At 44.8% G+C, this 15,470-nt stretch overlaps 1 protein-coding gene across 1 annotated transcript; it reads right to left on the bottom strand.

The window, feature by feature from the left end:
• Window positions 1-770: 770 nt before the first annotated feature.
• On the bottom strand, window positions 771-15,340 carry TMEM127 (transmembrane protein 127). The gene is made up of 3 exons (XM_050937591.1): window positions 14,594-15,340; window positions 5,144-5,308; window positions 771-4,028 (listed from the first exon to the last, which is right to left on the bottom strand). Exons 1-3 carry the CDS (start codon window positions 14,835-14,837, stop codon window positions 3,721-3,723), a joined length of 717 nt encoding a protein of 238 aa, XP_050793548.1. The 5' UTR covers window positions 14,838-15,340; the 3' UTR covers window positions 771-3,720.
• Between the last annotated feature and the right edge of the window lie 130 nt (window positions 15,341-15,470).

Below are 15,470 nucleotides of genomic sequence, written 5' to 3'. Positions count from 1 at the left end.
GGGGTTGCTAAGCCTGGCTTAGACTTGGTGGGTCCCAGGGCTGAAGCCCGAGCCCCTTCACCTGAGGCCAAAGCCTGAGGATTTCAGTCCTGCATGTTGGGACTCAGGTTACAGGCCCCTCCCGCCCCCCTGGTCAATGGGGCACAGGTTTTGGTCCCCCCTCCTGGGGTCATGTAGTAATTTTTATTGTCAGAAGGGGGTCGCGGTGCAATGAAGTTTTGAGAACCCCTGTTCTAGAGCCACATTCATCCACAAAATGCCATAGCAAAACCTGTGACTGATCCATGTTGTTGAATTAAGGCTCCAGCAGTTGGCTCTCCTTGATGCTTCATTCTATCAAAAGCCCCCAGGGTAAGGCTCTCAGCCAGTCCTACAATACTGGATGTGGTGTGAAAAGCCCTTTCAGAGCCCTGGCAGGCTGGCAGCCTGAAGCATGAGATTCAATCACCCTTATTTTAGCATGATTGGTCCCAGTAATGGAATATAAAGCAACCACCACTTGCAGATTATAGCCCAGGACTAGCAGCAAGGAATGGCCAAATGCAGCTCTGCATCTGTTATTTTGGGCAAGTCACCTAACTTCTCTTTCATCATTTCCCTTCTCTGAAATGGAGAGGTTTCTTTTGTCACAGAGAAGTCATGAGGCTTGTTAAACTGATCTTACAAATGACAAGTGCCAACTACTATCAGAGTGACCCCTTCTTTCTCTTGTTCCTCAGCACGGTGACAATTTATCTTGTGTGAAATAAAGAGTGAGGACTCCCAGGGGATACTAGTTACATCCTTTTTATTTTCTCTAGAAAAAAATCAGAACATAGAGCTGAATTTACATAAGCCACCGGTGCCTTGTGGATGACATTAATGGTGTGAAAGAGATCTCACGAAGACTGAATACATGGATCATCTGTAAACCAGTTGTGGAGTCCCAGCCACAGAAACCAGATGAGCAGAGGCGATCACCATTCCTAAAGTGGCTCAAAGTCCCTTTGGCACATGGATGTGTTGCCTGTTCTGCTTTCCCTTCCCAGGCCTTGAGAAGGAAAAGAAAGCTGTGTGGAGTGGCTAGGAATGAGGTTTTCCCCAGATTTCATGTAGATTTCCTCAAACTCCAAGGATCAATTATTAGTTGGGGATAATTAAAGTATTTTTACAGAAATACAATTTTTTATGCATAGGGTATTTTTATTCCAACACACACTCTCCCTCTCTCACAGCAGTAGGGGGAAACCCAGAACCTTTCCCACCCATACCAGACACAGAGGTCACTGTGGAGTCTACATAAATGGGATGTAGTTCAATATCAGAGCAGGAAGAGGGATGCCAAGTAATGGTAAGACCATATCAGCCATCAGGAGACAGTCTAGGGCCTCACTAATACATTCTTTGCCTGCATATATAACAACTGGCATTAAGCTGACCATTCCACTGAAGTGGAAGGGAAGAGCGAAACTGAGACATTTGGTTGCCTGCTGGAGAAGACCCCATTATCATTACCACTGGCAGCCTCTTTGCCACCCGAGTTCCCTCTAAACTCTAAAAGGCCTTTATCAGAAGACTTATCTGTTCCTCATTCTGCTCCAAGCCTTTCAGTGAAGATTCCTTGGTAACTCTCCAGAATCAATTTATGAGCTATGGCTGCTTTCCCCTAAGCAGGGGGCGCCAGGGGTGAAATGTCTTACATTCTCCTAGGAGAAGACTCCAGGTTTGCAGCTGAGGTCTAGGTGTTGGATTACACTGGAGAGTTCCTCTTTTGTGTTGCCAACAGTGTTGCAAATATGGGAGGGAAAGAAAGGAGCTCAACAAAATTGCTGGTAACACTTTGATATCAGATATACATTCAAAGAGAAAGAGAAGAGATTCATTAGGAACTGCATACGAGTTACAAGCTGCAGTAGGCCTGTACTAAAGTGACTCAGACAGGCCACTGCAACATCAGTTCCAAGCCAGCACTAGGGAGACATAACCTTCCTTCCTGAGCCTCATCATTTCATTTGAAGGACATGACCAAGTCCCACACAGAACTCAGCATTTCAGTGACATGCAGGCCACTTTCTAAAACCTCTTTAACAACAATCCCCTCCATGGAGAAGTGAGTGGTTAACTGTTTCCCCCTTCAGTGTGATATGCTGTCCCTACAATTGTGATGATGGCTAGCACAGTGCAAGTATGTGGATGTGTTACTGGCTCCTCAGCAGGCCTGGCGCTAGCACACTGCACTACAACATGTGTAGGGAGAAGGGAGCCCAGTCCATGCTCCTTATAGAAATAAAGCACCATGAGCAGCTCTACAGTGCTTCCTGGAGCTGTTCAACGAAGATGCTGATTGGTCACAGCTGTCCTCTTCAGCTGGGAGAATGGTCTTCGTAAAGGGAAAAAAGAAGAGAAAAATATCTAGATTAAAGAAAAGGGGACAAAATGCTATAAAACCAGAACAGGTCTGCGTGAAGACAGAATTTGCATACAATCTCTAGCCAACTGTGCATCTTGGTGGAGACCACGGAACAGGTTTTCAGTAGTTGTCACTGTACAGCAGATTGGTGTTAAAAAGAGAACAAACACACTAAAAGCTGTCATAGATCCACCTGCTGGTACTGTGCTGCGGTAGCCACAGGAGCAAGACCCGAACAGATATTGACAGCTCCCTCTATACCACAATTGAAATTAGCATAGTTTTCTTTTTTTTTTTAAAGGGAGGCTCCATCTTTCACCCAGTTCCGGCCTAATATTTGCGAACTTATCTGAGGGCCGCTTAATGGTAGAGGTATACAGTAGCTAGTCCTAGAAAGTTCCACAGTTCCCCAGAAATCTGGGGGGGAAGAAAGGCTGTGAGCTCGGAGAATAAAGTGCAAAATGCTTGTGTCAATAGCATGAATCAGAGTGTGGAAGTGGAAAAAGCAGCGGTGGCAGATTTGCTAGACCTTTCACCTAGTATGCTATCGATATAAAGAAATTTCTCCTCTACCGACCACTTTGTAATGGTGGGAGTTTCACCTATATATAGGTGTCACGGTGCTCCTATGGAACACACCTCTCCAGGTGTGCTTATCACTAAGTTACACCTCTACAGAGGCTTGACTGAGCTTGCATGGATAACAGTAGAAGACTGTAGAATTCACCTCTAATGCAGGCATATGTACCTATGTGACTGTCACCGCTATGTAGGTATCTTGGCCAGTGTGAATGAGATCTTGAATATCACAATGTGAGATTAGGGAACCCCCTCCCCCAATCATACACCCCTTCCCCCAGGTATGCACATGCATGTCAGAGACAGGCGTGATTTCCTGCACAACTGTGCATTCCTGCACCATGCTGGTGAGTACGTGGGTGAGTGGGAGTATTGGGGCAGCACAGTACGAGTCTCTGAGATTACGTAGGAAGTTGAGAGCTGCTGAAATCATCTTGGTCAGGGAGTATTTCAGCACTGCCAGATATGTACAGTGCATGGGAGTGGGAGATAAAAATCACAAAACAAAGTCCATAAAACAAGGAGGTTTTGGGAGGCTCTGTAAGAAGAAACCGCTGGTCATTTGACTCTCTAAAGCAAGTCCTCTCCCTTGTGGGTAGAAGAGCATAAGAGTGAGCAAGGTGCCTGGGAAGCGAGGCACTGCTGAGTGGCCTCCATGGGCAAGGGAGTGCATTCTCAAAAAGAGGGGGGTAGTTAGTTTTGGGGGGCTGGGAGAAAGCCTAGGTGCCACCCCCTATAGCTTGCTGGCAGCATTATGGCGTATAAGCAGGAGGTGGCTGGAACTGGTTGATCACTTCGTACTCCGCTGGGTAAGGTTCATTCTCCTCCATCTCGGATAGGAGCTCCAGTGCCTGCTCCTCCTCCTCGGTTGGGTAGTGGCGCAGCAGGTTGGCAGCAGTAGCGAGGATAGAGGCTCCACCAGCTCCCGCCACCAGGTAAAAGCTGACAGCAAAGGTGACGTAGACCTGAGATCCATGGTACTTTTTGTGCTGCTGCTGCTGCGCAAGAATCAGCTCCGAGGCCCAGTAACAGAATCCAATCACAGTGGCACATTGCAAAACTGAGACCAGCATCCATGGAGGGAGAGAGAGAGAGAGAGAGAGAGAGAAGTAAGTGACCAAGGAGGAAGCAAATTACTCTATTTGTAAGGCACAAAAAACAAACAAACAAACAAAATCAATGAGACTGCCCAGGAACCCCCCTGGGAGACCACCACAAAGTAAACAGGAATGCCAGATTTTCAGGGCCAGCCCTACGGCTCTGCACAGTAATGTCCATAGGAACCTCAACCTGACTTCTATAACCTGCATAGCATGGTGGGAGGATTTGTCAACAAGAAGGTGGGAGGATTTTGTCAACGTGATAAAAGCCAAAATAGGTTGGGCGAATTCATCGGCACTGTGGGCTTTAAGGTGAGCTGAACATGCCTGGGAGTCAGGGCCAGAGCATTCAGTCTCTAAACTCATCTTTCACAGACAGGGGCCAGACGACAGGAAGGGAAGCTGAAGGTTCATGCAAGTTACACACCTTTGGCACATGTCCAGGGCTGATTTATAACAACCCTGATCACAGTGCAGATAGCACAGCTGGCACCTGTGCGACACACAGTAGGTGGAGCATACAACCCTGCTGCTACTACGATCAATGGCAAGTCTTCCCCTGACTTGGGGGGAAGGGGAGCCATAGTTATCTTGGTTCACTTTGTCTGTGCTAAGGGATCACTCTGGAAATGAAATGTACCAGCTCATCCCCATTAACAGACTAAATATAAACTTCATCCTAGGTCTCTATTTCTCACAGATTTAACCCCCACTCTTCAAGCTGCAGCTGCACAATGTGGAGCAAGAGTCCTGCAGCCAAGGGCACAGACTCTACGACCCTACCAACGCTCTGTGCTGACAGCAGAGGGGAACATAAAGGCACATGAGCTCTGCAGCTGAGAATGTTGACCTGGCAGGGATCAGGGACACAAGGAAGGCAAGGAAAACCCCTTTGGATAGCAATACTATTTCCCATTTGCTACACTCTGAGGTATAATTGGCTGCGGGCGTACAAGGGCCCAAGGTAAGATATCAACTTAGCACCATCAACTGCAGCATGGGAAAGCTAACTGCTGCGCTCGTATGCCACCTCACATAACCAGCCTCACTGAGGTGCAAATGCCCTGGCAGTTACCTGTGAGAATGTGAGCAAAGGCATAGCGCCGAGTGATCTTCAGCGCAGGATGCTTGGGTCCAAAAACATCTAGCAGGAAAGCTGAAAGGCTGCATATTATTCCAAGGAAACAGAAAGCAGCAATGACCCGGAGTAACAAGACTGTCTGTGGATTCATGCAGTAGTCTGAGAAAGAGAGAATACAAAGTGTCAAACCTCAAAGTCTCACTGTTTCATGATGAATTTTGAGCTGCTCAGCTCATTCAAACACTGAGATAGGCATTTCAGAGCCGAGTCATTTAACCTTCCACATGCATCAGAATCCATGCAGGGGGTTGCACAGGCATCAGCCTTCAACTATCAGGCCTTTATTTGGGGCATCTTCACTTGGGGCTCTGCAGAGCACATTTCCACTGAAATATTCACATTCTTTATCCAGACACCATACTTCTGTCCCTCAGCCAAAGCAAGGATCACTGATCAGTTATCAAACATGATATCATCAAACTCAGATTGACTTCAGTCTGAGGTGTGGGTGCTCAGTGCCTCTCAAGAGGTGCTTATCACCCCATAGTTTGTAATGGTGTACAATGCTTTTCCAAAGCTAGTGAAAGGCACTAACAAAACAGAAGAGATACAGGCGCAAACCAGGACATTGCCAGTTGCATTTACCTCAATATTCCAAAGTGCATACACTGCAACTGTCAGCCAGATCAGTCAAATATTTCACTAGAAGTTATTATGCTGATGAAACTGACTCAAGAAACACAGACAAGAATCTAAGGCACCTGAGCCAATAGGAAATAACAAAAGAGGCTGAAAATTAAACAGAGTTAGTAATAAAGCCTCCTGGTAACACCCCTAACATTGTGTCTAGACGAATGAGTAGTGCTGTAGAAACGGAGGTCACCTTGCAACCCAGAGGTGGCCATTCCTTGAAGGGTTAACTCTGGTCTGCTCTTAACTATTCCAATAGTGATCTATGGTCACTTGTGTTGGCAAGCTTGCCTTCGTGTGAGTTTTACGATGCTGAAATGTGCTGGTTTGGCAGCCCACAAGAATGAAATTCCCTTTTTGTCCACAGATTAGGTACAGCCAGGAAAGCACTGGGCAAGTTCCCCCAAGCCCACCCACCACCATATTCAACCTGGAGTGGTGCTGGCATAGAGCAGTTCCATCTCCAGGGTGGTGCCAGTTCTCAGCCTCTGAGGCTGAAAAGAGAAGGCTAATTAAGGTTGGTGGGATGAAGGGGTTAGTTCCTTTAGTCCAGCAGCAGCATTAGTTGAAGCAGAGAATGATCACTGTGCCTTCTTTTGTATTACAGCTAAGAGATGCTGATAAACACAATACACAGAACAGCTTACATAAGAGGCTGGATGCAATTACTCCTGTTTGTTGATTACAATGAACCCTCTTCTTCTAGCATCCTCAGCAAAGTGAAAAGGTTTCAATCATTTAACACTGCATAAGCATCACCTGTTAACCACACATTAGCAGTCTGAAAATTGACATTAATTTTTATCTATTGCCTGCAGCAACTGTGTTCAGCGTGCTGTTAACAGAGCTGTGTGACACGTCTAAATGGACAACCTACCCTAAATTCTCAATTACTGAGGGACAATCTTCATTCATTGATATATATAACTTTTCGTGAGCGATGCACCCGAATACTTGGATGCTAATATCTAAACTGTACTGTTAAATTTATTCAGCTAAATTTGAGTTAATGTTGATTATGTATCTTTTGAGCTTTTTAAACAAACTTTGTATTTGTGGATAGTCTAAGCACTATACCCAGGTGTACAAACACTCTTTTCTCTACCTGTGTATTATATACTTTTAACATTAGCTTTAATAAAAAAATTAAATCTAACAGGCAATTGGGTATGTGGAAAAGTCAGCTGGCTGAAAGAGTGCAACCTGGTGAGGAAGGTTTTAATGATGCAGACAATGAAATGGCTGGGGTGGGTTTCTATGCACTGTGCACAAAAACCTGACCCAGTTACACAATCGATACATTTTTAAATCCTCCAGAGAATTGTTCCAAACTAATTCATGAATATTCTCTCTTCCTCTCTCTGTCCTCTCTTCTTTCATTGAGCACCAACTTCCTCTCCATCCCGGACCATGATCTTCCCACTTTACATGAGCTGCAGGCTCGTGCAGCAGCAATCTGGATCTGCCCTCCTGAAGTTCTCCCAAGCACTACTCTCCATCACACTTCCAAATAACAACTGCAAGTTTTCACTCTTCTCCCTCCTCTGCCCATCTCACTCAGTTCCTCTCCCCCTCTGATGTTATTGGACTGCCACGTTAGGTTGGCAAGCATAGTAGGGGTGTGTTAATGTGGCTTCTATGAAAGACTACACAGAACAAGGCCCAGATCATAGAATAACAGGGTTGGCAGAGACCTCAGGAGGTCATCTAGTCCAATCCCCTGCTCAAAGCAGAACCAAACCCCAACTAATGTGTGTGTATGTATGTATATATATTTATATTTGCCCCAGATCCCTAAATGGCCCCCTCAAGGATTGAACTCACAACCCTGGGTTTTGCAGGCCAATGTTCAAACAACTGAGCTATCCCTCCTCCCTCCAGATCATGGAGCTGGATTCCCACATGCACCCTCCGCATAGACCACCACCTCCATTAAACTAGGAGGAGAGTCACCTGCAGAGGGGAAGTGATCGCTTGAGGTGAAGTTAAACACCCTGTCAGAAGGCATCAGAAAAACCCAACACTCACAGCTAACAAGGGTATGGTTACAGCAGCGGTCCAGAAGCTGAGACCAAATGATGCTCTTTGTGGATCTAAGGGGTCACTCATGTGGATCTAACTGTGATTTAATATGAAATGATGATTGTAGGATTTCTCACCTCCTTGCTACAGTGGTAGTGTAAAATTCAAGTATTGGGTAACATCAACCTACACTGTACAAACAAACCTAGCTATATTGTGAAGACTTTATGTAGATTATTTTATCCTCCACTAAGTACTGGTCAGTTAGAACCAAGGTTCTCTTTCTTCAGGCACGGTTTGTATTTATTTTCCTTAGAACGATCAGTGCACATATAGCAGCTGCTTTTCAACAGTCATGTGTGTTACCCAGTATTATAGTTATCGAGGGCTGAGGGAGGCACAAGGGATGTGACTGAGTCACTGGCACAGCCTGTGTTAGAACGCAGGACCTCCAGGCCCCTGGCTCTAATCACGGCCTTGGTAACAGAGTCACAAGCAGCTTCTGATGCCTTTTGGTGGGCTGCTTGACATTCCCTCAGCTGTTTATTTCTCTTAGCTGGGGAACCTCCATCCTAGGTTAGTGGTGCTGTTTACAGCACAGAGCCCCTATGTGAGGCCTTGTACATGAGTTATTCTAGTCTAGTCTCTTTCACATTGAAAATATCATCAGGAACTTTCCAGCAGTGAGATTAAAAGTGAAATTGAACAACAGAGAGAGAAGCTGCATTTTCTACCTGTACTGTTCTTTTCTCTCGCCTTTTGTGGATTTGTCTTCTTAGGAAATGGGATCAGATCTTAACAGTAACAGCAGCTCCAGTCCATCTCAATTAACTTCTCCTCTCCTCCCCAAGTGTACAGTGCTCACTTCATATTTATTTTTGATTACAAGTATTTGCACTGAAAAAAAAAGTAATATTTTTCAATTCACCTAATACAAGTACTGTAGTGCAATCTCTTCATCATGAAAGTTGAACTTACAATTGTAGACTTATGTACAAAAAAACTCCATTCAAAAATAAAACAAAGTCCACTCAGTCCTGCTTCTTGTTCAGCCAATCGCTCAGACAAACAACTTTGTTTACCTTTGCAGGAGATAACAGCTGCTCAGTTCTTGTTTACAATGTCACTTGAAAGTGAGAACAGGCGTTCACATGGCATTGTTGTAGCTGGCATTGCAAGATATTTACCTGCCAGAGGTGCTAAAGATTCATATGTCCTTTCATGCTTCAACCACCATTCCAGGTGACATGCGTCCATGCTGATGATGGGTTCCACTTGATAACAATCCAAAGCAGAGAGGACCGACACATGTTCATTTTCATTATCTGAGTCAGATGCCACCAACAGAAGGTTGATTTTCGTTTCTGATAGTTTGGGTTCTGTAGTTTCTGCATTGGAATGTTGTTCTTTAAAAGACTTCTGAAAGCATGTTACACACCTCGTCCCTCTTAGATTTTGGAAGGCATTTCAGACTCTTAACCCGTGGGTCAAGTGCTGTAGCTATCTTTAGAAATCTCACATTGGTACCTTTGCATTTTGTGAAACGTGCAGTGAAAATGTTCTTAAAATGAACATCATCTGAAACTGCTGTAACATGAAATATATGGCAGAATGCAGGTAAAACAGAGCAGGGGACCTGCAATTTCCCCTCCAAGGATTTCAGTCACTAATTTAATTAACACACTTTTTTAAATGAGAGTCACCAGCATGGACACATGTCACCTGGAATGCTGGCTGAAGCATGAAGGGACATATGAATCTTTAGCACCTCTGGCAGGTAAATATTTTGGGACAGTGGCTACAACAATGCCATGAGAATGCCTGTTCTCATTTTCAAGTGACACTGTAAACAAGAAGCATTATCTCCTGCAAAGGTAAACAAACTTGTTTGTCTGAGCGACTGGCTGAACAAGAAGTAGGACTGAGTGGACTTTTAGGCTCTGAAGTTTTACATTGTTTTGTTTTTGAGTGCAGTTATGTAACAACAACAAAAATCTACATTTGTAAGTTGCACCTTCAACATAAAGAGATTGTACTACAGTACTTGTATGAGGTGAATTGAAAAATCCCATTTCTTTTGTTTTTCATTTTTACAGTGCAAATATTTGTAATAAAAAATATACACTTTGATTTCAATTACAACACAGAATATAATATATATGAAAATGTAGAAAAACATCCAACATATTTAATATATTTCAATTGGTACACTATTGTTTAACAGCACAATTTAAACTGTAATTAATTTTTTTAATCACAATTACATTTTTTGAGTTAATAGCATGAGTTAACTGCAATTAATCAACAGCCCTAATAAAAACAAAGGATTAGATGCAGGACACAGAGCTGCAGCGGCTAAAAATCAGAAACCCAATACTCTTCCTTTCCATGTTTGACCTAACTTTTCACTTCAGCTCATCATAAAGCAAATTTACACAACACTCTGTTGCTGGACACCACAGGGTTCATGTGCCTGTGATCTCAGGAATGAATGCACCATGAGCAAATTTCTTTGATGTTATCTCTGTGCTTCCACATCTCACCTGTGCACAGTCTCACAGTCATTTCATAAGTCCCCCAACAGAATGATATTGTAAAAGGTCTGCCAGGTTTTCATAGTGTAGCTTAGTAACTGTGAAGCACTTTCACAACTCTTAGAACACCTCCTCCCTGCCGAGAAGCAGCCCAGGGCTTTATGAAGTGATGTCATCTAGGCCAGGGGAATTTTAAAGCCGTGATTTTAAAAACTGATCACTTGAATTAGCACAGCGGCCAAACAAACGGCAGCAGGTGCTGTGTTATCACATAGGAGTCAAAGCAACCTCAAAGCATTTGCCACTTGGGCCAGCTGGAATTGTGAGCCTTACAGAGGTGATGTCAGCCTTTGACAGAGTGAGGAAGTCTTTGCACTTTTGAATTCCCTAGCAGCTGGTCATGAAGCAAAACCTAGAGCTTAGAAGGTCAGCTGTCCTCCCAAACTACAGGCACACTATCCGTATGGCTGCTATTGGAGCACGGACAGTGAGTTTATACAAAGGAAAAGGTGGCTATTAAATAAGTCGTGGATGAACGCTTTAAAGATGAACCTCAACATTTAACCAAATAAGATTCCAAAAGGGAGGGGGAAGTCATTGTTAAGCAATGGAATCAGTGCTGTACTTGAATAAAATTCACCCCTTTAGAGGCTCAGAAATCTGAGTAGCAGACTTCATGGTTCCTCGACCCAAAAGAATGACACATACCAGGCAACAGCAGCTCTTTTTCTCTGCTATGAAGGTCAATCCTAGCACTAATTACATGGTTTCACAACAGACATGTAGGTTCCCCCCCACTTTAGGCATCTCAAAAAGCAAGTTTTTCATTATTAGCAACACATTTGCAGTTGTGGCCTGGCTAACATTGAATCACTACACTGAGAGGAGGGTCCACGAGGAAAGGACAAATCCATATTTGGAAGTGTGCACTTGCTGGCCAGCTCATCAGAGTACCCTTCTCACGTTGGTGCTCCCGCTCAAGAGCTAATTGACTAGTGGTGAGTCCCAAGGGCTTATTTACACAATGCGTTAGCACACACCAGTGGGGTGTGAATTCTAATTTGTACCAGTGTGTGTCACGCACGAGCTGGCCCATGTGGGTCCTGCTGATGTGCACTAAAAATTCCCTAGTGTGTGTTAATGTAGTTCTATTTCAAACAGTACCACGTTAATGTGCACTAGGGAACTGTCAGTGTGTGGCAGCAGGGTCCACACGAGCCAGTTAGTACATGACATGCTGGTGTGGCCCAGAAGTCACACCCCACTGGTGCACACTAACACACCATGTGAACAAACCCTCAGCAACAACATTAGGATCTGGATTTTGGGGTTGGCTGGATCAGCCTCAACTCCAAAATTAACCACTGACTGACACTCACACATGGTATGCTAGTCTTTAAAATGACTCCAGTATTTTTCCTGTTCCTCAAAAACTCCAAGTGACTTAATATTCTGAGTTAAAAGAGTTGCTCTAACCTGTTGTCTGGAATTTAATCTCTTTGAAACAATCTGCAGAAACATGCATCAAGACGTAACGGATATTTGATAGAGGAAAGAGATTTAGATCTAAACATGACACAATCACACATTAACATGAACAACTTCTCAACCACATCTGACAGCAACTTGATTAAAACAGGAAATTAAAGGAAAAACTAAACTACACCAAAGTTTCTGTATTTCTTGCCTTCTCCAGAACATCCCCTTCCACTTCCCCAGCCAGTGCCAAGAACAAAGCTGATCCCAAGGATGTGACATGGATAAGGATCTGAAAAGTATCCCTTCATACTGATTTTTATTTAAAAGGAATTTGTGCTAGTTGAAAGATGCTGAACTGACAGACCTGAAAATGAAGACTTCTATTTATCTCCAAAGCAGATGCAGAACACAGAGACACAAGGCAAACTTCCAACATCAAAGTGTTTAAATCTAGTCTTAGAGGGACTCCATGGACCATTCAGACCTTGGTCTCTCAGTTAAGACTGACAACAAGGGAGGCATTTGTGCCATAGACACTTGTCCACTAGGATCTAGTTAGAGAAGCATTGATTAGTTTCACATAGATGATTAAGTAGCTATGAGGTAGGCAGTAAACAATATTGAACTGACCCATTGGTGACCCTTTACCAACCCACTGGGGCATACACTTTGCAGAAATTCAGAACCCTCAGCAGAGGGTTCAAATAACATTAAAAAGTTTATAATGCGGATCCACATTTATGAAGTTGAATGTTTTAGAATGTCAGAAATGTATGGCTGGAGGGGACCTCAGGAGGTCATCTAGCCCCACCTCCTGTGCTGGGACTATATTAAATATACCTAGACTGCCTCTGAAGGTGTTTGAGTAATCTGTTTTTTTAAATTCTCCAGTGAAAGGAATTCACAGCCTCCCTGGGTAACCATGGAAAGGGGTGAAATGAGGGGAGAGACAGAAACCCAAAAAACAACTTTGTTGTAAATAAAATATACAAATGTTCATGAAAAAAATTCAATGTGAAAAAATTGTTCCTTTTAAAACATGGAATGAAAGTTACTTTTTTTTTTAATTTTTAGTTCGAAGTTTTTGCCAATTTTTCTCCCCCATTTTTTCACCACCTCTACTTTCGCTAAAAAAGAAACTGAACAAGCAACTGTTTTTTTATAAAATTTAAGTCATATACTGTGTTGTCTTTAACTGAGTGCAAATTTCCAATGATGTCTTTACGTAGCTCTCAGAACATTGTAAAGAAATCCGCAAAGACCTGGGATGAAATCCTGTGGAATGAACTTCCCCCGGAACTAAAGACCATCACAAACCTCACCACTTTCCTCTCCAAGCATTTCCAATCTCCAATGCACCTTGAAGCATTTCTTTTACTTCCCTTCTCTAGCATGAATACAGAGCAATGTGTAAATTTAAAAGCCCTACGAAAGTAAGAAACTGGGAACACTATGTGATAGATGTCAGTCATGTTGCTTAATGCACTACTAGAAGGTGTTCAGATAGGATGATGATGATTGTGGTAGAAGAACATGAGAACGGCCATACTGAGTCGAGACCAACGGCCCAGTATCCTGTCTCTTAAAGTGGCCAGTACCAGATGCTTCTGAGGAAGTGAACAGAACAGGGCAATTTTGAATGACCCATCCCCTGTCATCCAGTTCCAGTTTCTGGCAATTAGAGATTTAGGGACACCTGGAGCATGGGTTGTGTCCCTGACCGTACTGGCTAATGGCCATTGATGGACCTATTCGCCACTAACGGACCTATTTGCCATTAACTTTTTTAATTTTTTTTTTAATTTAGTTATATTTTTAACCTTTACAACCTCCCATGGCAACAAGTTCCACAGGTTGACTGGGAGTTGTGTGAAGAAACATTTCCTTTTGTTTGTTTTAAAACTGCTGCCTATTAATTTTATTAGGTGACCCATAGTTCATGTGGTATGGGAGGCGTAAATAACACTTTCTTATTCACTGTGTCTACACTGGTCATCATTTTATAGACTTCTATCATATCCCTCCTTAGTCGTCCCTTTTCTAAATATCTATATAGACTAAAATTAAGTCAATGGCAAAATTCCTATTGACTTCCAAAGGGACTATGAATGAAATCCTGGCTCTGCTCCAAAGAGCTCAGTCTAATTTCTGATGGAACACATTGAATGAGAGCCACTAAAAACATGAGGTGAAGTAGCACGTCTTATCAAAATAATAACATGTAGTTCCCAGTGACAGTGAATGCAACCATCTTGAGGCTCACTCAACAACTGGCTACAGGTAAACACAGAGCAAAATTCTCCCCAGCACAGAGTTTAAAACAACCTTTCCTTCTATGTGCACGGAACTGCCATTGATACCACAGGCAATTCTGCGGAGAACAGAATATCAGAGCTGGGACACCCGCCATATAGCTCAACGTGCAGCATTCTGCCTTAAGAGCAGTCTGAAAGCAAGGCTCAAGCTGTTCAGTTCTTTGAGCAGAGCAGACAGGAAATGAAGTCAGTCATAATAAAGATGATGATCTGGGAAAGCCATGTCAGCCGTCACTGTACAAATATATAATAGAGACAGTATGGGAACTGACAAGCCCTTTAAATGTACAGTATATGGCACTAATGCTTGCTCCTGCTTACTGGACCTGGGCCATTCCCAACCACATACTCCCCCACATCCGATCCTAGGAGGAACAGAAAATAACCCATTCTCCCATTCTCACCTCTAAGCAATTCTGGATCAAGGTAGCCAAGTACATCAGCCACACCCAGCTCCTGACGGGAACAGGTCCCCCCGTGAATCCGTAGCCAGGCAGGCTCTGCCAGCGCAGTGCACAGGGCTGTGATAGACAGGGCGCCGGGCAGCGCAGAGGCTAGGCTCCTCTCTGGCTGCTTTGGCAGGGCACCTCCACTCTGGCCTCTCCGCCTGCGCCCTCCAGGCAATCCAGAGCCACCTGGGGTGTACATGCCAGAATCCTCTCCCTGCGATGGATCCAGTACCAAGGGGCACAAACCAGCTCAATGCAACCTGCTGTGGACCGTGCTGCTCTAGATCCTCAGCAGGGCGCAAATGCCAACCAGGACAACCCGTCTGCGTGTCACGCGGAGGCCAAGCTTGGTGAGGAAATCCCAGCAACCAAGAGGGATGCCAGAGGGGCACAGCACCCCAGACCCCCTCTAGGCACTTAGGAAGAAGGGAACACAGCAAGCACCCTCTGGAAACAGAGTGGGCACCCAGGGGCCCAAGTGAGCACCTGATGGGTGCTGCAGGTGGCGGAAGCTCTCAGCAGCTGGCAGGCTCCCTATTGGCGAGGAAGGGGAGCAGCAGGATCTGAGCTGGTCCCCGGGAGGCCCTGTTGGGCAGGGGGGTACAGCGGGGTACGAACCAGGCAGAGGGGGGGTGTCCCTGTGCGGTGGGGGAGGGGCGCGGCGGGGTCCGGGAGAGGGGTCCCTGTGCGGAGGGGGAGGGGCGCGGCGGGGTCCGGGCGGCGGGAGGGGGTGTCCCTGTGCGGTGAGGTCCGGGTGAGGGGGGTCCCTGTGCGGAGGGGGAGGGGCGCGGCGGGGTCCGGGCGGGGGGGTCCCTGTGCGGAGGGGGAGGGG

The sequence above is a fragment of the Gopherus flavomarginatus genome, chromosome 2 (genome assembly GCF_025201925.1).
Source record: "Gopherus flavomarginatus isolate rGopFla2 chromosome 2, rGopFla2.mat.asm, whole genome shotgun sequence".
Lineage (NCBI taxonomy): Eukaryota > Metazoa > Chordata > Testudines > Testudinidae > Gopherus > Gopherus flavomarginatus.
This window is presented reverse-complemented; position numbering and strand designations above follow the sequence as displayed.